We start from the raw sequence: 27,255 nt of genomic DNA on the forward strand, positions 1-27,255 counted from the left end.
AATAATTTATTGTGGCTAAAAGGTTACTATTGCTAGTTGCTACAATAACTTTTAATGTGCGACTAAAATGTATGAATTAGCTATGCAATTTTATTGTAGCAATAAATTTGTAGCTATTTAGGCAATTATGGCTACGATTCTTAGCAATTATAGCAAAAATAAGGAATTGGCTTTACCAATTTAATTTTCGTGGCTAGGAAAGTTTACGAATTTGTAAATAGCCAAAAAATTCTAATTTTTGTGGCTATTGTTCGGTATTAGCCGCGATTTTTAAATTCATAACTGAGATTTCGTAGCTATAAATACCTTACGTTGTATTGGCTTGTCATCTCTCAACCATTTGGAATCATCACTTGACGTTCCAAGAAAGTTCATCACTCATACACTAAGCCCGTATGGCTTAGCTGATTCAAAGTGGCTGATAAACATCAAGTGCTGAAAAGTATTTTTAAGTGCTGAAACTGATTTAATAAATAAGCAGTTACGTGTTTGGATTTAAGTGCTGAAACTGATAATAAACAGTTAAAGTGTTTGGTAAATAGGTGCTGATAAGCATTTTCTTGTGATGTAATGACTTAAATGCCCCTTAAACTGTTTACACTAATAAATATATACTTATACAAGATTTAAAATTCTAAATTGATTGAAGTATAAATTAACTTATGGATTTACTTTTAGTTCCAAATTGGTTGGATTAAATTAATATTTTGTAAGTATTTATTATTTTAGCAACAGTGAGCTAAAGTACAATAAGAACATCATTATTACATCGTCATTTTTCATTACCAACACAATGCAACTAAAAATAGATAATTTAGTTCACATTTCACAATAGAATTTTGAATGATGCAAAACAGCCACGTTTTCAAAGAGATGAAGAAAGTCGATTTACATAAAATAGAATTTTTCTAACTCAAATTAATTTGATTGATTTATGTTGACGGTAAAGAGTTTTTTGTTGTTCATGATGGTGGGTAATGTTTCTGGGAAATAAGACCTGGAAAAGATGACGGAGTGAAGTGAAGAATAGAATTAAGAGTTTTATTAAGATAAATGTATTTCAGAATTATATAATAATATAATATGTACAAAATAGTAAAAGTTTTGATCAAACTAAAAGTGCTTATAAGTTGAAAAGTCATAAGTTGGGGATGACCAACTTATGACTTATGGCTTATTTTGGCTTATAAGCACTTGACTTATAAACACTTTTGGTGTTTACCAAACGCGTATATAAGCCAAAAAGTATGTATAAGCTAGTTTGACCAGCTTATAAGTTTAGCCAAACAAGTGATTAAGTATCGAGAAGTATTATCATATCATAAGGATAATTATAGTCCTCCTCGATGCATTCAACATCTAGCAATAATATAATGCTATAATTAGAAAACATATGATATATTTAATACACACATTTATTATGAAGCAAGCAAAATGAGGAGATACAGTTCAATAGTGCCTACTTTTAATCGTAATAAGCCACAACAATGGAACTCCAAAATATCTCTATTTAAGTAGAAACTTTTTTAGCCAAAGCGCAGAAAGTTTGGGATACCTTTTTAAATTGTCTGTGTAATCAATAAAATTAATCCCAAATCTCTGTGTGTAACCTGAATTCCATTCAAAATTATCCAACAACGACCATGCAAAGTAACCCTTCACAATCACACCATCCCTGTTACAACAAAAGTATTAATATCAGCATAACTTTTTCAAGTATATAATATTACTTTTCCGACTAATTTTCAAAATTAGTACACACATAACAAAAGGCTTTTGTAGAAAATCTGAGTTTAGTTAACCGTATCTATATCTATATCTATATCTATATCTATATTATTATAAAAATACGAATGTTCCACGCTAAATGTTGATCGATAAAAATATCCTTAAAATATTAACTGCCTATTGTGCCCTTCCATAATTAAATTATATCTTAAATATTAATGTCTAAAAACGGAAAAGCAATTCAAATATTGTATAGTCCAAGTCAAAATATCATTCTTAGAGTCCACTTCGTAAAGAAAACGTATTCGTCCATTTATTATTTTAATGGAAATCAAATTCTATATTCATTATCTATAATTCTTACTATAAATATTAGACAATCAAGTGTGAAGAAAATATTATCTATAGTTCGGGAAGTTAATTATGTGTTGGAACCAAAACAAGTCAAATATTAGATATATTTCAATTCTTCTCCATAGAACCAAATATAAAATTCACCACAAATAGTAATATTTACGCCTTAGGTTATCAAAGTTAATTTATTATGTGGCGTGATCACAAATTTTGAATATACCTTCCCATAAGTGTTTGTTGCATTCTCGAAGTGATCTTAAATCTTTTAACATAATTCTCAAAATGTTGAGTTTCATTTTATCTTTAGATTGTGTCAAAACTTTATTAATGAGTTGGTTTTGATAACATATAATGTTTTTTTTAAGAATTGTTGAACTCCATACTTATTCAGCATCGCTTCACAAACAATAGTGAATAATATCGTATTTTAAAGCGAGTTTACAATTTTAATGATATAATATTGTGATTCTAAAATATTTAATTAGTTCCATTTTTTCCTCCTATATTATGTCAAAAATGTTGTTGATAACTTGATTTGAATTATATATTATATTTTTTTTATTTTAAAGAATTGATTATTAAACTTCCTATTTTGTGCATATTCAACAGTATAAGCGATTGAAAGCTTATTATTTTCAATACGCATTTCTCGTGCAACGCACGAACATAGAGACTAGTTTATATTAAAAGCACGAAGGCCCTTAGCGAAATATCGTTCGACTTTTTTATCCTTTTAAAATAGAGTTCACACTTGACAAAATAGTCATTTTACTATTTTCTTAATATTTAAGAATACTCATTTAAATAATTCCCTACTATTTTAGAATAGTCATTTAATTAATTCCCTGCTATATAGGAATTGCCATTTCATTACTCCTTTAATATTTATAATATTGATCTTCAATTCTGTTTTGTTCTAGAATTTCAAGCACACATAGTAGGAAAGATTTTCGTTCACTACATAATAGGAAAGTTTCCGTCCAACTCCATTAATATTTAGGAGTATTATAAAAATTTTCCTTAAATTTACGAGGGTCTTTTTTTAGTTAATAAAATTTTGTCTAATTCGCACACAAAAGGAAGGTTTCGGTTGTTTTAGTTAATAAAATTTTCACTAATTCACATATACTATGAAACTTTCGATACTTACAACTATAGTCAAATTTAGAAGTATTAAAATTTTCACACTTGGGAATGTTTTTTTAGTAAACAAAATTTTAACTAATTCACATACACATAGGGGTGTCAATGGTTCGGTTCGGGCGGTTATTTTATAAAATATTTATCATACTAATTTTTCGGTTATTCTATTATATATAACCAAAATTAGACTTTTCGAAACCGTCCCAATCATGTCGGTTTCTCTTCGGTATCGGTTCAGTTCGGTTAATTTTCGGTAATTTTTTTAAATATCATGTAAAAGTCACTAGTAGAAGTAGAATGCAATAACATACGTACTTTTATAGAACTTACCAAAACTCTGTTGACATTTTTACAGTTTAAAATGTGATGAATTAAGAAAACATGAAAGATGACTAGAGTATACATCCATCAATTATTCTACAACAACCTAAAAGAAATTAAGCAAATACAATAAAAATATAAATCACACGAATGTAAAGATATTAACCAAGCTTGGACACAAAAATAAAGTCTATAGAATATTAAATATTCAAAAAGATAATTCTAAATCATACGAAAGAAACATATTCAATACATTGTAATTTGTTACTCATAATCGCTACAATACCTTGTGTTTTGCTAGTGAATATGCTGAAAATAATTTAGTTTCAATAGGAGTAGCATAATAGGTTTGGGAATTAGGATTTTGACTTTAATTAATTATTGGCTTGTAACTGTTTCATAATTCTAAGGCCCAAGAAAAACTTTAATGTTTTATTATTTGAAACTTAATATATAAATATATTTTTCACATTGTAAATTTATTCGGTACGGTTCGGTATTTTTTCGGTTTATTTTCATAAAATAAAAAACTTACCCTAATTATCGATACGGTTATAAATTTATATAAAAATCTATAATTTTATTAAAATAAACCTAAAAATTGATTCGATACAGTACGATTCGGTTAATTTAATCGGTTTTTAATTATCCATTCACACCCCTACATACACATACTAGGAATGTTTTGGTATAAATGTTTGACACTAATTTTTTATAAAATATATTAGGTGAAAACGAGCTCTTTCGTGAACTTCTTTTTTATTAGAGTTTTTTGAATAAATTTTTAAACAATTATATACACAGGTACTTCTATAAAAGAAGTTATAATTACACATTTTCATCATTATAAAACTTTGGCCGCATCAACTACAAAATTAAGGGTTCCAGGTACTCTTTCTTTGAGTAAAATTTTTTATATTAGTAGTTGAATTTTGCATTCATGTATTTGTATTAGTAGTTGGATTTTCCTTTACACATTAGTAGTTGAATTTTGCATTCATGTATTTATATTAGTAGTTGGATTTTGCTTTACACATTAGTAGTTGAATTTTGCGCACGTATTCAACCCAAACATTTTTATTTTGATGTTCTTGATTGTGAATCTTGATTGCATAGTCGCCTTTTTGCATTAGAGTGTATGCTTCAATCTTTTGTCTAAGTTATTTCTTCTACTATTTTTTTGTGCTCTCATTGGACCTTTTTCTCCATTTTTAACAGCTTCGGATAGCTATGTGGCCAATGATTTTGCTACATCGAGTTCATGCATGATTCATGTTCTATTGCCGAAGAAATATCAAAGAGAGGATAAATTGTAGTTTTTTGTTGGGATATTAAATATTTACGGAATCAAAGTTCTTTAAAAAGAGCTTTACTTTAAAAACTTTAAATCTTGTACTTTTATGGAATAAAGTTTCTTCCTTTATTGAATAACTAAATAAGACTAAATATTAATCATTTCAGAACGTAATTTTCTTTTATTATTTTTTAACTTAAACATATATACTAATATCGAGACGAAGCGCACACAACGCGCGTATCTTAAGACTAGTACATTCGAACACACAACATTAACAAATTTTCTTAAGGAATAGTCAAACTAAAGCTATTTTTGTGAGAGGGATATTATTTAGGCAAAGATTAATGGACTCACTTAAGGGCAGCATTAAGGGCCAAGAGATGACGACGGTAAAAATCTACTCGTTGGAAATCATTGACTCCTTGCTGAACGCCGGTAACATTAGCATCACTCATTCCTGATAAAAAATCAAAAATTTGTGAAGAAATTTTGAAGAATTCTGCTTCAAATTATTGTATAACAGACCAATAGTAGATTAGTTCTTTGTCATACCATTCTCGGTAACGTAAATTTTGGGATTCTTGTATTTTTTCTTCGTGTAGACCAAAAACTTATTAAGTCCTTCTGTGACCGCGAAGAAAACACTCGAGCCCGTCTATAGTTAAAAATAAATGAGGAAAATAAAAGAAGATAAAATATAAGCGTCAAAAGATAACGTTCGCTTGCGAGGGAAAAGGTAGTTAAGTTGTTTACCGGTTCACCAATGAGTTTTCCATTTCTTTCCGCTGCAAAATGTTTTTTAAAAAAGGGAGAAGAAAATAAAGGTTACATATAAAGGAAAAATTAAGATTAAAAAGGATTTTCATTCACTAGTTTAGGTCATGAAAGACTTTTAGAACTCACTTGTTTCATTTACTTGAGAATCTCTTGAATAGCTAATGTTCACTTTATACGGAGAAACAACATTGGATGCATAATTCGAAGTGTAGTAATTTAGTCCCAAGAAATCATAGGAACCTTTCACCATCTCAGCTTGCTCTGTCGTGAATTTTGGTAAGCGATCTTGCACAAGTCTACGCATATTTTCTGGATAGTCACCATAGGTTAATGGATCTATAAACCTACATTCAAGAAAATAATAGATATTGAAAGTCTTAGACTCAATGAATGAGAATATTTGGCTTTAGTAGGATTAGTAATATAGCTTAACCCAAGCAAATTCCATGATTACACAAATTGTCACTTTCTTGGTGTATTTTGAGGTCGGCCACTTTTTCAAAATTGGACCAGTGGTAATGAGTTCGAAAGTGCTTACCTGATTTGAAGTCTAAAATTCAAAAGTAATTTCACACCACTGATCTAATTTTGGAAAAAACAGCCGACTTTTAAGTGTAAGGCCAAAAAAGTGACCATCTGCTGTAAATAATATTGTCTTTGTCCAATTTATATGTCATATTTTCATTTAGTCTGTACCAAAAAAAAAAAAATTAATTTAGAAATAATTTAACTATAAACTTTCCATTATACCCTTAATGAATTGATTTCTAGCCACACAATCTTTTACAGTTTATTTTAGACTACAAGTATCAAAAATCTTTCTTTATTTAATTTCGTGCCGAGTCAAACACCGTCACATATTTAAATTGGGACCGAGGGAATACCATATTCTATAGGTTAAAAATGTACTAACCATCCAAACATGAAGTCGATGGCTCGCTTAGCTGCTTTCGCATCTTCTTTAGTCTTGGAGTATTGTTCAAACCAATGAGACACCAGCACTATTCCTATCTCACCCTTTTGTAGTGCCTATGTAATTTATCAAACGCAAAAAAAAAAAAAAAATTTTAGTGAGGAGACTACTAAATAAATTTCCAGTTGAGATGACTTGAATATAATATCATGACTCAAAAAGGAAAAAACATATCCATTTACCCTGTATTTAGTTCTATATACTTTAGCTGCTTCAGCATGAGCAAGAAGCATGTGGTGGCCAACTATATATGGTTCAGTTGCAGAGTCCCCAGCAACGCAACTATTGTTCATCCAAGCAGAACATCTTCCGGGTGCGAATTGGCCCGAGTCATAGCCAATAGAGGCATAAGTCCATGGCTCATTGATTGTGGTCCAAAGCTTAATCTTATCGCCAAATTCTTTGAAGCAAAGGTCAGCATAATCGCGAAAATCGCTCCTGCAAGTAAAGGGTTATCCTTTTTGTTTATCCTAAAAATGAGTAACAATTAAATTTATATGCGGCTTAAAGGATACGTGATTTAATTTAATACGAACAATTAAAAATAAAAGATAGATGAATTAAAGACGAAATAAATGATCAAACCAATCGCAATGTAGTGACCAAACCTGATCTCAGATTGGACAATGAGACTCGTCCTCGATTGGACCTTCGGTACAAGCTCAGTCGCGAGCGAATAAAAGAACAAGCGAATAATTCCTTGAACAGTAGCTAAAAGACAAAAGTAAACTTTTATTGCTTTGAATTGTGTGTTACAATGTGTCACACTAAAGAAAAACTTCCTATTTATATAGTAGGAGAATTTCAATCCTAATATAAGTCTAAAAAAGGTAAAAATCTTTTTTTTTTTTGGTAATTGTTTATCCAAAATTGATACTGAACGGGATTCATGCCGCAATATCCGGTTGAGGGCAAATATTACAGCCTCCTATTCGTCATGCATAATCGTTCACCACGTTTACCATGTACGGTCTTAGATACATCGTTCATTCCTCACGGGTCTCGATGTGAGGAGTTTCTGGCCTCGATTATAATCACGTCGATCTATGCTTTCCCTTCGTTCTCTCATTGGAGAACCGGGGAAAATCTTTCCTCCAATTTTATCTGTACACAGATAGTCCCCTCGTTTTCCGGAGAGTAGATTTATCAAAGCGACGGGAAGCAATAAATTGACCCAGGTTCCTTCCTTCGTAAGTTACAACCGATCGAGTTGACGGGTCAACGAAACGTCTCATCAGTCGCGTTGTTCTGACTTCGGACACGTGTCAGCCGCCGGTTGATTGTCCTCGAATGCGACACGTCACACATTGGTTAACTTTCATCTATAAAACTCTAATCCCTTTTTCATTTTTTCACTTTTTAATTCTAGAGCTCTTTGATTTACCCTCAAATTCTCCACTTAACTCTACCCTCTTCCAATCTTCATATATTGCTTCTTAAATTTTCATATCTTCATCTTTAAATCTTCATACTTCTTCTTTGAATCTTTAACTCAGACCTTCATACCTTCATTCCCATCTTCAAATCTTCATTCTCATCTTCAAACCTTCATATTTTTCTTCAAACCTTCATATTTTCCTATAGCAAAAACTTCCAAATCCGTGCCTCAGTAAACCGTCCCTTCAACTTCTAACCCGGCCACGAATGCTGATGTGGCCATTCCCGAGGTGGTCCCGGAGCCTCCTTGAAGAGTTTCATTCCCGGGGGCTGCTCTATAAAAAATGACTTCAAAGTCGAGAAGGCCTCCAGTCAACATGACCGATGCGCGGGAGTATGGAGGTACATATGCTCCGTTACCGAGGACACACTCCCCACAGTTCAGGTGGACTACAACTGTGGGCAAGGAGGTGGTCATTCTCATGCCCAACGAAGACATCATCACTCACGTGGAGGGGTACCTAAGTATTTATACTTACCACTTCACGCCCCTATAATCTTCGACTTCTGCACAAGGTACGAGGTCTACCTTGGGCAGATTCACCCATCCTTTTGGAGGATCGTAATCCTCATCCGCCACTTCGTAAACAACACCGAAGCACCTTGGTTCACCCTCGACCATCTGCTTCGTCTCCATTGTCCCCAAATCTTCCCGGGGGGAGGGGGTTAATCAAGCTCGTTCACCGATCAAGTAAAGCTCCATTCTCAAGCATCGATGAAGATCGAGATCGAGGTTGGCAGGAAAGGTTCGTTCGGATGAAAATCGAAGACCTCATTCTCCCCGAATTTCTACCATTCCCTGAAAAGTGTAACCCATCCTGTAAGTCTTTTCCTTCTTGAATGCTTGGCACTTTCTTTTGTTCTTTCTCTAATTGCCCGTGTTTACCATTGTGTAGTGGTCGCCCATGTTCTTAATGCAATCCTCCGCTTCAAGGAGTTGATCGAGGGGATCTGCAAACAAATCTCTTACTTCGAGCGCGAATGGCGCAAGCTCTCGAAGGGCAAGTGGGAGGCCCGTTCCAATGGTGAGACTTCCTCCCGAATAATTATACTCACATACTTGACTTGTATCTTTGCTAAGTCTCTTTCCTTCTCACAGGTTTTCCCAAGACCACCGAGCTTAGGCCATTGGATGAGGATGAGGCCCCGTCATCGCTCACTTAACCCTCCGCTTTGGGACAGCCCGGAGCTGCCGCAAAGGAGGAGAATGTAGCTATCGGGCTCCCCGGATGCCGAGATGAAGAAGAAGAAGGTAGCTATCTGGGTTTGGAAAAGCAACAAAAAAGACACCAAAGCCACGGTACCGGACCCCGATTCCCTCTTTCGGCTCAGGGATTACCCCGAGGATGACGACCTTGAGTTAATTGCTCACAGGTCAACCATCGACGAGGGGGAGCAGGCAGCAACTGAAAAAGGTGGCCAAGTGGTCGATCTTCCTCTAACTCGGACCAAAAGGAGAATTGGAGGCCATGACTTCCAGAGAAGTAGCTCATGCCTCAAAGGAGGTAGCCGGTGTCATCGACATCATGGAGACGCCATCCCATAGAGAGTTCATGTTCCAAGAGGCTCAAGCTGATAAAGAGAATTCAATCGAGTTAGCACCGGGCCCGGATGATGCCCTCAACATGTTCTTCGACGGCATGGACATGAGCGCGTTTGAGGACTACTCCAGGTTTGGTCACCTGGAGGTCCCAAAAAAGGATGTTCCATTGGCAGCGGGCGAGCCGAGATCGAGCTTAAAGCTAGTGAGGAGGCCCAGCAGTAAAGAGATGCAGCTACGGCTGATGTTGGACTCTCCAAAAAAATGCAACAAGGCTGGGATTGGGCCTAGTTCCTTAGGAACTCAGCGGGCCCAAGTAGATGTACATGTCCAAAAGAGAAAGAAAGTCATTAAACACATGCTCCATATATTCAACATACTCAACCATGTATGAAACATATAAGCAGACGACTGGAACAAAAGTATATTAAAACATCAACACTCAAATACTATGAAAATTATACTAATGTGGTAGTTATACATGGCAAATATTTTACATTGAAAACCTTTCGTTGACATTAAACACTAAACCTCTAAAGAACCAAAAGTGTCAACGAATCAAGGGCTAAGGTGGAAATTCTACTCAAGGTCGATGCCCCCTTTGAATCCCCCAACACTTCAAAGTTCCCAAGGGACCCTAGGCCCAGGGCAATGTTTGTGCCGGGGAGAGCAGCCCAACCTAGAGTTAAACTTCACTCCCAAATACCCCTAACCACCAGCGACTTATTTTTTCTTATGGGTTTAAATGCCAATGAGGCCCTTTTAATGTAAACTAAATTCTATAGTATCCCTTACCACAAAAAGTATACTTTCCCTTCTAACAGAACAACATAAGGGTACATAAACAATTCTACATTCTTTCTAACAATAGATGAACAATCCACATGTTAGGTACATCTGAAGGTCAGACCTTCGAACACACATATGAGAGAAACACAAACATCATAACATAATGTTAAAGGCCTAATTATTAGGAAGAAACACATTCAAAGGGAAAGTGAGGAATACAGAGTTCATATATATAGTAATACAAGAAATGCAGATGCACATACCCTGACAAACTAATGAAGAACTGATTAGCTTGCTACTAGCACATGCATGGATTGGAAATACTACTTGGAATTTTAAAAGGTATTAGTAAAGGTTCAGGCAAACAGTGGCAATTAGCACCTTTTACAGAAGTTATCAGAGATATCAGAAATATGATCTGGACTCTTAATATGACTATAGGTTCATAGGCTTGAGCATGGAATCCCCTGAGGGCTCAACAGGATCATATTCCTAATAGTATTAACCTTAAACAAGCCACTATGTTCAGACAATATCAAACAAATACTTCTCATAAGGTTTAAGGATCAGATTCAGTTTCAGATTAATAATGAGAGGACTGAGGATAGTTCAAAACAAAGCATGGAGTCAGGAAGCTAAACAGGGGAACATGCAATATTCAGTTTGTTATATATAAACACTTAAAGTGAGGTTGTAATCTTATACAGACATGGAACTTTACATGTTACAAAATCAAGTTAACCATGTCATGAAGGGAGAGGGGTTGTAGATAGTTCCCTGCCCCGAGTGTGGATCCCGACCGTAAGGGAAAGACTATTCTTACTATCCTAGCGGATGCCCGGGAGCTGTCTGCTTTGGTGGCTATGGCCAGCTACCTTCGTTGCCTGGTGACTGAGGAGGACCAAGTCAAGATGAACGAAGTAGGCATATCGAGCCTCTTCAACGAGAAACAACAAGCATTGAACCGGGTAAGACGTCTACTCTTTGTATCCTTTGCGAATTTCGCTTAGTTTTAGCATATTTTACTGACCTCACTATTTTTCAGGATTCAGTGATCTATCCTGAAAGCTTCCTTAGGTCCCACATAGAAATCAGCCAGCTCGAGTTCGAGCTCAAAGATCAGGTATAGAAGAAGGACATGTACATGGCTCTCAGTGAACAACAAGATGAGGCTCTTAAGGATCTCTCAACTTTTCGGGCCGAGCTAGAAAAGGCACAGAAGGAGGCCTCGTCTGTGAAACGGGAGCATGCCGATCTGGTCGAGAAGGTAAGGATCTTTGAGGCTAAAAATGAGAAGCTACTCGTGATGACTAACGACGCAACTTTGCAAGTTCAAGAGAAGATAGACCTGATTGACTAACTTCGGGCCGAGATGGATGAGGTCAAAGCCACGACCGACGCATTGAGGACAGGATAGACATGTTGGCTTCGGAAAAAGAGGCTACAAAAAAGGAGATGGCATAGGTCAAGGACTAGATCCGCATGGAAAAGGACAATGTCGACAAGTAGTCACATTTAAATGATGAACTCCGGGCACAACTGAACTCATCCATCACAGAACGGGATGCCCTCGGCTAGGAATAAACTTCACTGAAGTCCAAATTGGAGGCAACTTCGATTGATTCCTCCGAAGTCGAGAAATGTTGGCCCAGTATAAGGCTGATGTGGAAATAGCTGAGGCCCGCTTAAAGACGAAGACTGAGTATGTAAAAAGGCTATCCAGGACGGAGACCCTTGAGGAGATTCACGGCCGAGGATTTGACCTGTCGGCCCAGATTGAAGAAGCCAAGAGGCTCGAGGCCGGGGCAAAGGAACTCTATGACCCCGAAGGTCCCGAAGGCTCCGACGATTCCGATGCTGAGTCGAGCCCCGGTGAAGAGTAGGCATAGGTGCCTTAGTTCTTTTTTGGTTTTCCCTTGTATATTTTCTTTCTTACTTATTTTGAGTCCGTCTTATCGTACCTTTGTAAATATTTTTTGAAATATATAAAATTTTCCCTTTGGCAATACCATATTTCTACTTTTCATCATCTATTCGCAATCTTTTATTTGTGTATTGTTCTTAAAGCCTTAGCATAAAATCAAACGTAATCTAGAGCATCTGTTCTTCGGAGGCCCGAATGGAGCCCAATTTTGATGGAAACTCTAGATTACTCGTGGCTTCGAGATTTCGATAAAATCGAAGGCCTTTAAGATGCTTAAGTGTTTTAGTCATATACGACGATGTTTTTGCCGAGGGTAATCTTTTAATAGGTCTTATTATACGTAAGGGCCTTTCTTTTCGAGTACGAACTTCAGATGTCTCAGAGCTATTTTAGGGTTACTGTAGCCTTTCGTATTCGGGCACTGCCTCATAGGCTAGGTGCCTCCGAGATTCGATGGCCCGAGCCATCCGATTTTTTATCGGATGACAGTCCCCGAGCCGGGGTAGCCCGTGGGCTTTAGGATCTAAGATCCGTTGTGAAGCATCGACGAAGCGAAATGCGAAATGTGAAATGCGTAATAATAAAGTATGTGGGAAGCAAAGTTTTCTTTCATTTTTTATATCTAGGGTACATAATCGGAGGCGCATAAGCCTTGTGTTGTGGCTAGAGTGGGCTACATAGGCACGATTCGCATGGCCATTTGACCATTACAACGAATCGTAATCACCAAGCCTTGGCTTTCAACATACAAAATTTTCCCTTTCTAAGGATCTTAACCTAGGGGTAATGTCCCCCAGTATTTGAGGCCAAACTTGTGAGGGTTCGGATACTGTTGGCTCGGTGCAAACGATCAACGATTTGGGTTTAAGGTCGGTCTTCAAAACTAAGGTAGCACATTTTACTATTGCCTCGTTAAAAACCTTGCCAAAAAACCCACTTCGGGACAAAATCAGTTCAAGGAAAAAAGAGTACAACCCGTTCTTTCAAACCTAATAGTTACATTCGCCCTTGGCCGAGTACCTGCATACGTTAGTCCGTAATGCAACAAAATTGAAAAAGGAATTAAGTTCGTACCTTGGCAGTAGTAGCGCTTTAAGTTTGCCACGTTCCAGGTTCTCGGTAGTTATACATTATTTCCTGATTCGAGTTTATACGAGCCTTTGCGAGTTATTCCGGTGACTCTATACGGTCCTTCACAATTCGGGCCCAGTTTCCCTTCATTTGGGTTCCTGGTGTGTAATGTTACCTTTCTTAATACCAAGTACTCAACTTGAAAATCTCGAAGGTTGGCTCTTCGTTTGTAGTACCTCCCTACTCATTTCTTCTGGGCGGCCAATCGGACCAGTGCGGCTTCCCATCTTTCGTCCAATAATTCTAGGCTCGTGGTCATGGCCTCGCCGTTTGACTCTTCGGTAACATAGTGGAAGCTGAGGCTCTGTTCCCCCACCTCGACTGGTACTAAGGCTACCACTCCGTAGACTAGAGAGAATGGGGTTACCTCGGTACTCGACTCCGAAGTCATACAATATGCCCACAAGACTCCGTGCAAGATTTACTTCCACTTTCCCTTCGAACCGATCAATCTCTTTTTCAGGTTTTGGAGTATAGTTTTGTTCGTAGATTCTGCTTTCTCATTCCCACTAGGGTGGTAAGGCATTGATAATATCTTCTTGATCTTCTGGTCTTCGAAAAACTTACTTACCTTGCTGCCGGCGAATTGTTTTCCATTATCGCAAACAATCTCGACCGGTATCCCAAATAGACATATTATGTGATCCCAGATGATGTTGATGACTTCTTTCTCCCGAACCTTCTCGAACGCCTGAGCCTCAACCCATTTGAAAAAATAATCGGTCATGAATAGTATGTATTGGACCTTACCCGATGCCCATGGCAGGGGACCGACGATGTCTATTCCCCACTTCATAAATGACCATAGTGACAGGACCGGGTGGAGCATCTCTCCCGGTTGATGAATCATCGGGGTGTGTCTTTGGCACTTGTTGCATTTTCGTACGAAGTCTTTCGCATCCTTCGCCATTTCATTCCACTAGTAGATGGCTCTGATTAGCTTCTGAACTAAGGATTGTGCCCATGAATGGTTCCCGCAAGTGCCCTCGTGGACTTCACTCATGGCATATTTGGTCTCTCCCGAGCCTAAGCATCTAGCAAGTGGGTCGAAGAAGGATCTTTTGAGCAATGCTCCTTCGACTAAGCTAATTCTGATAGCTTTGGTGTGTAGGGCTCTCGATTCCTTGGGACCCGATGGCGATTTTCCCATCTTCGGGTAGTCTATATATTTGTTTCTCCAATCCCAAGTCAAAATTATCGAGTTTAATTTGGCATGACCTTCTTCTACCACCGAGTTCATCACCTGCACCAATATTGCCTCCGAGCTGAATTCATCGGAGTCGACAGACGACCCCAAGTTGGCCAGTGCATCGGCCTCACTATTTTGATCTCGAGATACATGTTGCAGAGTCCATTCCTTGAATTGGTGTATAATTACCTGCAATTTGTCCAAGTACCTCCTCATCTGTTCCTCTTTTACTTCGAACGTTCCGTTGACTTGATTTACGATAAGGAGGGAATCACATTTGGTTTAGATCACTTCGGCCCCGAGGCTCTTAGCCAATTCTAGACCTGCAATCATAGCTTCATACTCAGCTTCGTTGTTTACAGTTTTAATAGATTGTCTAATTATGCTTCCCGTGGGAGATTTCCATATAATACCGAGCCCGGACCCCTTCACGTTTGAGGCACCGTCTGTGAATAGGGTCTAGACCCCCGAATTAGCCCCCGAAGTGAGCAGTAATTCCTTTTCAACTTCAGGTATCAAGGCCGGCGTAAAGTTGGCCACAAAGTTTGCCAAAATCTGAGATTTTATTCCAATTCGGGGTCGGTACTCGATATCGTACTTGCTAATCTCCACGACCCATTTGGTTAGGCGGTATGAGAGCTCGGACTTATGCATGACATTCCTCAGCGGGTAAGAGGTCACGACGCATATGGGGTGGCATTGAAAGTACGGTTTAAGTTTCCTCGAAGATCTTAGTAAGGCGAGCGCTAGCTTTTCTAGGTGAGGATACCTTGTTTCGGCATTGCCTAGGGTTATACTAACATAACAGATAGGAAATTGTGTACATTCTTCCTCACGGACTAGGATACCACTTACCGCCACCTCAGAAACTACAAAGTAAAGTATAGTTGTTCGTCTGACTTCGGAGTGTACAACAAATGGGGGATCGATAGTTATCGCTTGAGTTTCCCTCAAAGCTTGCTGGCATTTCGGTATCCAAGAAAAACTATTCTTCTTTTTCAATAGTGAAAAGAACTGATGGCTCTTATCCGATGATCTCGAGATGAACCGACCTAATGCGGCTATCTGCCCGGCCAGTCTTTGAACCGTCTTGAAGTTGTCGACTACAGTGATGTCCTCTATGTCCTTTATTTTGTCGAGGTTGATCTCTATCCCTCGAGTAGATACCATGAACCTAAGAAACTTGCCCGAACCGACCCTAAATGCACACTTCTCCTGGTTTAGCTTCACGTTGTACTTCCTTAATATGTCGAAGGTTTCCTGCAAATGTTTCAAATGGTCCTCTACTCGTAGGGCCTTGACCAACATATCGTCAATATAAACTTTTATTGATTTTCCTATTTGTTCTTCAAACATACGGTTTACTAGGCATTGGTAGGTGGCACTGGTATTCTTTAATCTAAGTGACATTACGTTATAGCAGTAGGTGCCGAATTTTGTTATGAAAGAAGTCTTTTCTTGATCGTCCGGGTCCATCCAAATTTGGTTGTACCTGGAGTAGGCATCGAGAAAATTGAGTATCCCGTGCCCGACCATCGTGTCGATCATTCGATCGATGTTAGGCAAAGAGAAATAATTCTTTTGGCATGCTTTGTTTAGATCCATATAATCCACACACATCCTTAGTTTATTTCCCTTTTTAGGTACTACCACTACGTTAGCTAACCAATCCGGGTACTTAACTTCCCGGATGGATCCTATTTTTAGAAGTTTGGATACCTCATCCTTGATGTACGCGTGTTTGATCTCAGACTGTGGCCTTCTCTTCTGCTTAACCAGATGGAACTTCGGATCCAAAATCAGCTTGTGAGTGGTTACCTATGCTGGGATCCCTGTCATGTCAAGATGGGACCAAGCAAAACAATCGACGTTAGCTTTAAGAAAATTAATAAGTTTTTTCCTCAACTCGGGGGTTAACCACGTGCCCAGGTATACCTTTTGATCCAGTAGATGCTCGATTAATATAACTTGCTCTAACTCTTCGACCGTTGATTTGGTGGTGTCGGTGTCATCAGGAGCTATGAATGATCTCGGGAAGCTGTAATCGTCCCCATCGTTCGCCCCTTGTTCTTCCTATTTCTCCGGTTCGACTGAGGCCGTTATCATTGATTTCTATGGTTGGTTCCGCGCTCCTTGATGTTGAAACCGCGGGCACCGGGATCACTTCATCGACGGAAAACATTTCCCTTGTAGGGGGCTGTTATTTGTAGACCGTTTTGACTCCCCCCGGTGTGGGAAATTTCAACGCCTAGTGTAAGGTTGAAGGTACTGCCCTCATGTTGTGGACCCATGGCCTTCCGAATAAAGCGTTGTACCTCATATCCCCTTTGATCACGTAGAATTTCGTTTCTTGGGTTGTCCCGGCAGTGTTTACCGACAAAGTTATCTCTCCTTTCTTGGTCTCACACACCATGTTGAACCCATTAAATACCTAGACCGAGCTATGATTTGATCCTGTAACCCTAGTTGCTCTATGACCCTTGATTTGATTATGTTGGCCGAGCTAACTGGGTCGATCAAAATATGTTTAACCCGAGATTTATTGATAAGTTCAGATATTACTAGTGCATCATTGTGAGGCAGTACGATGCCCTCAGCATCTTTGTCGCTGAACGAAATAGCTCCCCCCAGAACGTAATCGCGGGTGCATTTTTTCCTCGTAGTAAACACTTTAGTGCATTTTATCATTGTCCCTTGGGGGACATAGACTCTTCCAATGATCATGTTGATCATGTGCTGAGGCTCCTCTAGTTCGACCTATTTGTTGGTGTCCTTGTTTCTGAAGTGTTCTTTGGCTCACTCGCTTAGGAATTCTCGGAGGTTCCCATTGTTGAATAAACGAGCAACTTCTTCTCTTAACATTCGCCAATCTTCGGTCCTATGACTGTGAGTATCGTGATACTTACACATCAAATTAGGATATCTCTCAGCTGGGTCGGACTTCAATGGTCGGGGACACTTGGTATATTTGATGTGCCCTATGGCCGACACGATGCTTGTAGTGTCTACATTGAAGTTATACTTCAATAATCTTGGCGCTTCCCTACTCTCGAGCGACTTGTCGAACCCGTTCTTGCTCATCAAGCCCCGGCTGCTTGGCCCTCGATCGGTTCTCTTCTCGTTCCTTACTAGGTGACGCCTATATCCGTTTCCTCTCTGATCCGCGTTGTATGGTTGATATCGATCTTGGACCGGTATTGGCTCCTGATCAATGGCTATCTTAGATCTATCATCGTTTTGATGGGGGTAAACAGATCCAGAAGGGCCCCCAAGTTGGTCATCCTTGACCTTGATCTTCGACTGGTACCTATTGTGGACGTCAGCTTATGTTACCACCGGGTACTCCACCAAATTTTATTTTAGTTGTTGAGAGGTCACGTAAGTTCTAGTGTTGATCCCCTAAGTGAATGCCTGAATGACCCAATCATCCACAACTGGTGGCAGATCCATCCGCTCCATCTGGAATCTTGACACGAACTCCCTAAGCATCTCGTTATCCATTTGTTTGACCTTGAAAAGATCTGACTTTCTGGTCTTGACCTTGATGGCTCCGGCATGGCCTTTACGAAAACATCCGCAAGCATAGCAAATGAGTCAATAGAATTTGGAGGCAAGTTATAATACCATATCATTGCTCCCTTGGACAAAGTTTCCCAAACGTTTTCAGCAACACCGACTCGATTTCATCATCTTCCAAATCGTTCCCTTTGATCGCGCATGTATAGGAGGTTAGATGCTCATTTGGATCCGTGGTTCCATTATATTTGGGAATGTCGGCCATTCGAAACTACTTCGGGATCGGCTTTGGTTCCATGCTCGGAGGAAAGGGCTTCTGAATAAATATTTTGGAGTCTGGTCCCTTCAATATTGGAGGTGCTCCTGGGATCTGATCGACCTTGGAGTTGTATGTTTCAACCTTCTTGTCGTTGGCCTCAATCTTTATCTCGCCTGACTCCGCCTATTTTGTTAATGCTTCGAGTATCTTCATTACCTCTGAAGTTTTCCCGGGCTCGGCTTCACCCGGTCTCTCGCTAATTTATTCGTCTCTCCGAGTACTTTCCCGAGATTGCTCGGGCTCGACCCTGTTAGGGGCGTGTCTTTGATTATGAATTTGTGTTATCACCGCTTGGTGAGCATGTAACATTTCGAAAATCAATCGTAGGCTCACCCCATCACCTTCACCTTCGGGCGCTTCTCGAGCTGTTGGTCGGGGTCCTCCGTGAACACTGTATTCGGGATCAGTTGGCAAATTGATGTTGATGGCCATCTGCGAGTTAACATCGACGGGTCGGCGGTTGGGACACCATTGGGATCGACAGGAAGCACATCATTACTGGGCACCATATTATTATTTTTGCCGTGATAGCCTGACTCAGCGTCAACGTTTATGTGAGCAAACTGAGAGTTTGACATTTTTAGGCTGACCTGAAATTAAGATTTCAAAGAACAAGCATAAAATAGGGTGTGTTATGAAGATTCGTAGCAAATCACTTCTATTATCCTTAAACCCCACGGTGAGTGCCAAACTGTTTACCCCAAAAATGAGTAACAATTACGTCAATTTGTACGCGGTTTAAAGGATACGTGTTTTAATTTAATGCGAACAATTAAGAATAAAAGATAGATGAATTAAAGACGAAATAAATGATCAAACCAATCGTAATATAGTGACCAAGTCTGATCTCAGATTGGACAATGCTACTCGTCCTCGATTGGACCCTGGTACAAAATGTCTTGAACAGTAGCTAGAAGATAAAAGTAAACTTTTATTGCTTTGAATTGCATATTACAATGTGTGAGACTAAAGAAAAACTTTTTCTTTATATAGTAGGAGAATTTCAGTCCTAACACAAGTCTAAATAAGCTAAAAATCTTCTTTTTTCGGTAATTGTTGATCCATAATTGATACTGAACGGGATTCGCGCCGCAATATCCAGTTGAGGGCGAATATTACGGCCCCTATCCGTCATGCATAATCGTTCACCGTGTATCCCGAGGTTCAAAAGTTATACTCGGCTCGGGGTGCGCCGCTTTACCGTATCCGGTCTTAGATACATCGTTCATTACTCCCGGGTCTCGATATGAGGATTTTTTGGCCATGATTATTATCACGTCGATCCGTGCTTTCCCTTCGTTATGTCATCGAGGAACCGGGGAAAACTTTACTCCCGATTTTACCCGTAAACACTTTTCAACTTCAATTGTGTGTTTCTTTTTATATATGTTGGTGAAAATTCACAGTCAATTGAATTCACCATACAATGGTATCCAATCTATCTCACAATTGTGTTGAGGGATTCTGCTCCTCGCTTGAAATTTTCTAGAACTCTTCACGGAAGATCTTAGCACCAGAAGTCATGACTGTTACCGTATGAACTTGAAGTTTTTTGACTAAAAGAATTAAGCTAAAGTGTACAAAATGTAAGGAGAGTCGTGAAAGATGAAAAAATGACATTGTATACCCCTTGTAAAAATAATAGTCGAAAAATGTATAAAATTTGTTTACTTATTGTGTATATTTACATTCTGTATGTTATATATAAAAATTATACAAATTTTATATACTTTTTCGGCTACCAGATATAAATAATTTTTGGGACGGGCTAAAAGTGATAATACCCAAGAAAATAAGTAAATTCTTACAAATGAAGCTAAAGCACTAATTGGATTGAATTGAACAAATAAAAGAAAAAGAATAACCGGGTGTCCCTTTTTTGGTCACCATTTATATTTTGTACACTTTTAAAAAAAAAATCAAATGGTAACTTCCCACCTACAAGCAATCACTCAACATCGTTGGGAATTTTAGACACGGTGGTCTACAATTTGTGGAATAACTACAAAAATCTATGACCAACTTTAGTTCCAAAATCAAATGGTGCAAATTTCCCATTCTTTCTAACTCTGTAGCGCAAAGGTTATATTTGCAAATATTTTACATCAGGGCAAAATATAAACAATGATTCAAAAGGGGCTATTTGTGCACTTCCGCCCTTTCGCACAACTTAACCCATTTAAGATGGTATGTAAATGCCAACATACTCTATCTATCTTTTTGGTAGTAAAGCCCCTTTTTGACTTGATCACAAGTGGGAACTCCAATGCTTTTTCCTATCTATATTGAAAATAGATTTCAGAGTTGACCTACCCCATTTGCAACTACAGATTGAGACCAAGGTAGATCCATCCATTGAGTCTTATGGATTTGGCATATATTTAGATGGTTCATTCTAAACAACTTAGAATTGGCTTTTGGTAGACGATGTTTTATAATCTACTTAGGGAGAGCTCAAATCAAATTTTGGTTATAACATTTTTCTCTTACAACTTTTAGCAATTTGAGAATTCAAAGAGGTTAAAAAGTTGTACTAACAAAGAGGTACGGTTAGTAAGATTTTAGTACTAATAATACAATTTCTGAATCTGATAATTTCATTTTTATCAGAAATTAGAAACACACATAAAACTAAAAATTAATTGATTCAAGCATTGCCTTAGTAATGTAGCTAGGTGAGATTCACTTACACTATATGAGGGCTTAAAAAGCCAAGGTACTCATCTTCAAGGGCTTGCGGTGTATCCCAATGGAAGAGTGTGGCCAAAGGCTGTATTCCTGAGGTTCAGAGCAAAAAAAAAAAATCTCAACTCATTCATTGGAAATAGAATTATTTATTGAAGATGACTAGGAGAAAATTTTTACCATTTGTTAGGAGCTCATTGATGAGATTCTTGTCGAAGGTGACGCCCTCTTGGTTTACTCCCTTACTTTGCTTCCCATCTGATTTATATCACACATTAGAATTAGCGCAATGTAACTATTAAGAAGTGGAAATGTAAAAATAAATTATATAGTTTAAGTATTTAATTAGAAGCCTCTATAATTGAACAAGAACTACGCCAGCAAAAGGAAAATAAATAGCTAATCAGCAAAAAGAACGAAGAGAAAATTGCAGCGATACTAGACATTAATGGTTATCAAATGTAGAAAATATACGTAGTTGTTCTAAAAATATCATTCAATTGAATTTACTTTTAGCTGTTCTTAACAAAACATTACAAGATCTTAACTGCAAGCACGTCAGATAGTATTAAACAAAAAAATAATTATGGGGCACGGACAAGATGTTCTTAGGGACTTAGTAGAGTATTCCAAATAGTTTAGTGTAATATTTTGATATAGTTAACATTCTTTAGAGTGAAAAATCGAATTTTATCAATTCCCTGTCTGTTACTCATGTGCTAATAATATTTCTTTTCGCCGCCATTTTAATACTGGGGAGAGAGTTTCACACAAATTATCCCTTTTGCGAATCTAAAACGGAACCAAGGCCAGTTGAAAAGACAAAAACTCTAATATGACAACACGACTGATTGTGTTAGTAGTTCTCTTCATATAAGACGAAGTGTGTGTTTGGTACGAAAGAAAATATTTTTTGATTTTTAACTTTTTCAGTTTGATTGGCTTAAATGTTTTGAAAAATATTTTTAACTTAATGTTTTTCCTAATGTTTTCCCTATCAAGAGAAGGGAAAATATTTTCCAAAACTCTTTTTCAACCTTCCCCACCCTATTCCCCATCCCCACCAACCCATCCCCACCTACACACCCCACCCCACCCCCAACCCCCGTCCCCATCCTAAATAGAAATATTATTAATAGTACTTTCTTTTCACGTTACCTTTTTTTTTTTCATTTCAACAAATGAGTATTTTCTTTTCATGATATAAAAAATACTGCAGGAGGGGAGGAGGAGAGGCGTGCGTGCATGGAGAGGTATAAGGTAGCTAGGAAGGAAGCTAAGTTGGCGGTCACGGAGGCTAAGACTACAGCTTATGGTCGTATGTACGAGGAACTAGGGGAAAAAGGTGGGGAGAAGAAGCTATTCCGGCTGGCCAAGTTGAGAGAGAGGAATGCTCAGGATTTTGACCAAGTGAGATGCATCAAGGACTACGATGGTAGAGTATTGATAGAAGATTCCCAGATTAAGAAGAGATGACAAATCTACTTTCATAAACTTCTGAATGAAGAAGGGGATCGGGATATCGTGCTAGGTGAATTGGAGCATTACGAGAGTCACCGTGATTTTGGGTACTACAGGCACATCAAGGTTGAGGAGGTCGTGAGAGCTATGAGTAAGATGAGTAGGGGCAAAGCGACAGGACCTGACGAGATTCCAGTAGAATTTTGAAAGTGTGTAGGGAGAGCAGGTTTGGAGTGGTTGACTGGGTTGTTTAATGTTATTTTTAAGGCGAAGAGGATATCGAATGAGTGGAGGTGGAGTACGGTGGTTCCATTGTATAAGAGCAAAGGTGCTATCCAAAGTTGTAACAATTATAGGGGTATCAAATTACTGAGTCATACCATGAAAGTGTGGGAGAAGGTGGTTGAAGCGAGAGTGAGGATGTCGGTATCTGTTTCCGACAATCAGTTCGGATTTATGCCGGGTCGTTCTACTACAGAAGCTATACACCTTGTTAGGCGATTCGTGGAATAGTACAGAGAGAGGAAGAAGGACATGCACATGGTTTTTATTGACTTTGAGAAAGCATATGACAAGGTTTCTAGAGAAGTTTTTTGGAGATGCTTGGAAGCAAAAGGTGTGTCGGTTCCTTATATTATAGCGATTAAGAATATGTATGATGGGGCTAAGACTCGGATAAGGATAGTAGGAGGTGACTCTGAGCATTTTTCGGTTATTATGGGGTTACACCAAGGCTCTGCGCTCAATCCATTCTTATTTGCCCTGGTGATGGACGCGTTAACGCACCATATTCAAGGGGAGGTACCATGGTGCATACTATTCGCCGATGACATAGTTCTGATTGATGAAACATGAGCCGGTGTTAACGAGAGGTTGGAGGTTTGGAGACAGGCTCTTGAGTCTAAGGGTTTCAAGCTGAGCAGGACGGAGACGGAATACCTGGAGTGTAAGTTCAGCGTTGAGCCGGGGGAAGTGGGCGTGGATGTGAGGCTTGACTCACAGGTTATCCAAGTAGAGTCAGCTTCAAGTACCTTGGATCATTTATCCAGGGGGAGGGGAGATCGACGAGGATGTCACATACCGTATTGGGGTAGGATGAATGAAGTGGAGGTTAGCATCTGGAGTCCTGTGTGACAAGAGAGTGCCACCGATACTCAAAGGTAAGTTCTATAAAGCGATGGTTAGACCGGCCATGATGTACGAGGCTGAGTGTTGACCTGTTAAGAACTCACATATCCAGAAGATGAAAGTAGGAGAAATGATGATGTTGACGTGGATGTGCGGGCACACTCGGATGGATAAGATTAGGAATGATGATATTCGGAAGAAGGTGCGCATGGCTCCCATTGATGACAAGATGCGAAAAGCGAGGCTCAGATGGTTCGGGCATGTACAGAGAAGGAGCCCAGATGCCCCGGTAAGAAAGTGTGAGTGTCTGGTTGTGGAGGGCACGAGAAGAGGTAGAGGGCGACCGAAGAAGTATTGGAGGGAGGTGATCAGACAGGACATGGCGAGGTTTCAGAGTTTCGAGGACATGGCACTTGATAGGAAGATGTGGAGGTCGAGTATTAGGGTTGTAGGTTAGAAGGTAGTTGAGTCTTACCTTACTTCGTACCATTATGAGACTAGTCTGGTAGGATTTTTGTATAAGCTAGCTAGTGGCAATGTCGTGTCTTACTATTTTGCGTTTCAGTGCTGGACCTATTTACTAGCTATCACTTTTGCTTTGCATCTTTCTTCTGGATTTCAGCTGTTCCTATTTTTCCTATGATTTCTGTGGTGATACTGATATTGTTTCCTTTTGTCTTTTTGTCCTCTTGAGCCGAGAGTCTTTCAGAAACAGTCTCTCTACCTCTTCGGGGTAGGAGTAAGATCTACGCACACACTACCCTCCCCATACCCCACTAGTGGGATTTCACTAGGTTGTTGTTGTTATTTGTTGTTGATATAGAAAAGTATTTTTTTTTTATTTTAACAAAAAAGAGTACTTTTTATTCATGATCTAGAAAACGTATTTTCTTTCATTTCAACAAAATGTAGTAAAAAAGTATTTTCTTTTCATTTTAACAAAATAATGTAGTAAAAGTATTTTCTTTCAATTCAACAAAAAGAATATTTTCTACTCATAATGTAGAAAAAGTATTTTTCTTTCAGTTCAATAAATTGAGTATTTTCTTTTCATGTTGTAGACAAAGTATTTTCTTTCATTTCAATAAAATGAGTACTTTATTTTTATGTTGTAGAAAGAGTACTTTCTTTTTTTTCAACCAAAAAAAGAGTATTTTCTTTTTAGTTATGGAGCACAAATTTCAACGTTATTTTTGTGTAAAAAAGTAAAGCAATACATGAGTTCCTTTGGGTTTGTGTGAATTTTTAGAAGAATAATTAAATTTTTGAAGAAAATAGAGTACTGAAAACGTTAGGTATTTGGGGGGGGGGGAGGTGGAGGGAGGGGGGGGGGAGGGAGCACAAAAAATATGGGGTCTTGGGTGAAGGGGGTGAGGAGAGTAGCATAAAAAATTATTTTCCTAAAAAATATTTTCTACTCTCTAACCAAACACTTGAAAATATTTTTCGAAAATTCTTTTCACTAACCAACCAAACAAGAAAAAATAAATAATAATATCACTTATTTTCCATGAAAATATTGTCTAAAAAAATATTTTTCATGAAAAATATTTTTCTTCGTACAAAACACACCCGAAGTCTCCACTTCAGTAACTCCGTCAAAATTCTGTGTATGGAATGATGTCTTAGTTTGGCAGCGTACTAAACTGTTACTATAAAAAATTGCAACGGGCAGTATTACTTGCTAAACCATATTCCAAGTTGTTCCCTTCTTGTTCATTTTTGTATTTGGTTCACAAGAGCCCCTTTGAGAAATCAGATTCTGCATATGCGCTTAATTTGTCAATAACCTAAAGAGTATAAGTTTAATTTTATACACTGACAGTAACACTAAAGTAATCACAAGTAAATATATATAATAAATATTTAAAATAATAATTAACGCATTATAACAAGTTACAATATACGAATATATTAAATTTGTTACAGTATCACTGTATATAATTTAAAACTTTACCCAAACATAAGACTTGCTCTATCCAACAGTGTATGCAAAATTTGACGTTCTCTGATCTCTAAAATAGCCAACTTCTGCATTTATTGATTAGTGTGTCAAGCCACGAGATGCTAGTACTTTGATTTAATAAATTTCTTTTGTTTTCTTTTTTCCTTTTTTTGGTCTGTGTATTATATTATTTTTATTGTTACTCTGAGTTTTGTGCTTTTCCTAACAAGGCAAGCCGCAAAGCCAGATATAGGAATTAAAAGAATTACTGTACTTCTTTTTAGCGAAAAAGAAAGATATTACTATTAATCACCACAAAAAAATATAATTAAAAACAGCAAAGGAAAACAAAAGAAAACTGCTATTTGCTATACAATATAGCATTCTAATTGTATAATTCTTCTATCCATACCTCGTCTCTACTAGGATTCAAACCTTCCCATTCCGATATTTACACTCCTTTATTTGACTGCATATAGCATGGGGGAAAGGGAAACCAAAAACCTAGACAACTGCTTTGCTACAAATTTTCAAAATCGTGCAACATAATTTAAATTTTTTACGATGACATGTAATATGCAATTAGTGGTAAGATGCTTTTGATATAACAGAAACTTGATAATAGGTAGTCTTACATGGTAAAATTCTTGACCATGAAATAGAAAATCTGAAACCATTTAGTCCTTCAGATTTCATTAGTTTTATATCTTCCTACAGAACACATCATGTAATAAAAGAGGATTATCTCCGTGAGTAATAAAAGCTTCTACTTCATTGTGTTTTTAATTGACTATTACAATTAATAAAGTTTGAAGTAATAATAGTGATACCTTGTAACGATGGTAAAAATCTACAGCTACGTCACCATTGCTATGATCAGTTATTCTTTCTGCAAACATAAAAATGATTTGTTTTAGAAAAACAACCTTCACAAAACTTGCAATCAAAACAGTAACATATTATTTTTATAATTTCAAAGAGCAAATTAAAAGAACTTTTTATATTTTCACTGTTAAGGCTTGGACAGAAAGAGAGATACCAGATTGTTTGTGTGTATAGGTATCCCAGATACTTAGGCCTCTACCATCTTCATTCGCTGCTCCTTCATACTACAAATAATTAATAACAAGCACTGCCATTCATTAAATTATGTTTATTAAGATCAGCTATTATTAATTAGGATTCAATTCCAAACCTGATAAGCAGATGAGGCTGTTCCAAATATGAAATCCACTGGGAAACTGATACGATTACATGGAACAGATATCTTATGACCTGGAAAATCTGCAGTTACAGTGAGCTCAATCTGAGCAAAGAAACTGAAAACTAGAACTGAGAGAAATAGCAAGAAAGATTTATGATGATCCATATAGCTAAAATAAAATTGATTAATATATTCACAAGGGCTCAAAGAATCAGCCTTTTAAACAGATCTAGATTCCGTGGTTAATTAATTCGGTTTCAAACAATAAGATAAAGGGCTATTGATAACTACTTGTCTGTCCAAAATAAGAAATGAAAACCAACTTTGTCTTGTTTCACCACTCTTCTGTGTAGAAAAACTTATCCAACTTGTCTTACTGATGACTATTGACTAA

At 37.8% G+C, this 27,255-nt stretch overlaps 1 protein-coding gene across 1 annotated transcript; it reads right to left on the reverse strand.

The window, feature by feature from the left end:
• Positions 1-1,398: 1,398 nt before the first annotated feature.
• On the reverse strand, positions 1,399-27,162 carry LOC104098160 (beta-glucosidase 12-like). The gene is made up of 13 exons (XM_070192013.1): positions 26,853-27,162; positions 26,697-26,766; positions 26,488-26,546; positions 26,293-26,368; positions 21,304-21,381; positions 21,129-21,216; positions 6,776-7,031; positions 6,534-6,649; positions 5,747-5,964; positions 5,597-5,628; positions 5,396-5,498; positions 5,198-5,300; positions 1,399-1,675 (listed from the first exon to the last, which is right to left on the reverse strand). The coding sequence occupies exons 1-13, from the start codon at positions 27,024-27,026 to the stop codon at positions 1,507-1,509; spliced, it is 1,542 nt and encodes a 513-aa protein (XP_070048114.1). The 5' UTR covers positions 27,027-27,162; the 3' UTR covers positions 1,399-1,506.
• Positions 27,163-27,255: the final 93 nt, after the last annotated feature.

Source organism: Nicotiana tomentosiformis, chromosome 12 (assembly GCF_000390325.3).
Source record: "Nicotiana tomentosiformis chromosome 12, ASM39032v3, whole genome shotgun sequence".
NCBI lineage: Eukaryota > Viridiplantae > Streptophyta > Magnoliopsida > Solanales > Solanaceae > Nicotiana > Nicotiana tomentosiformis.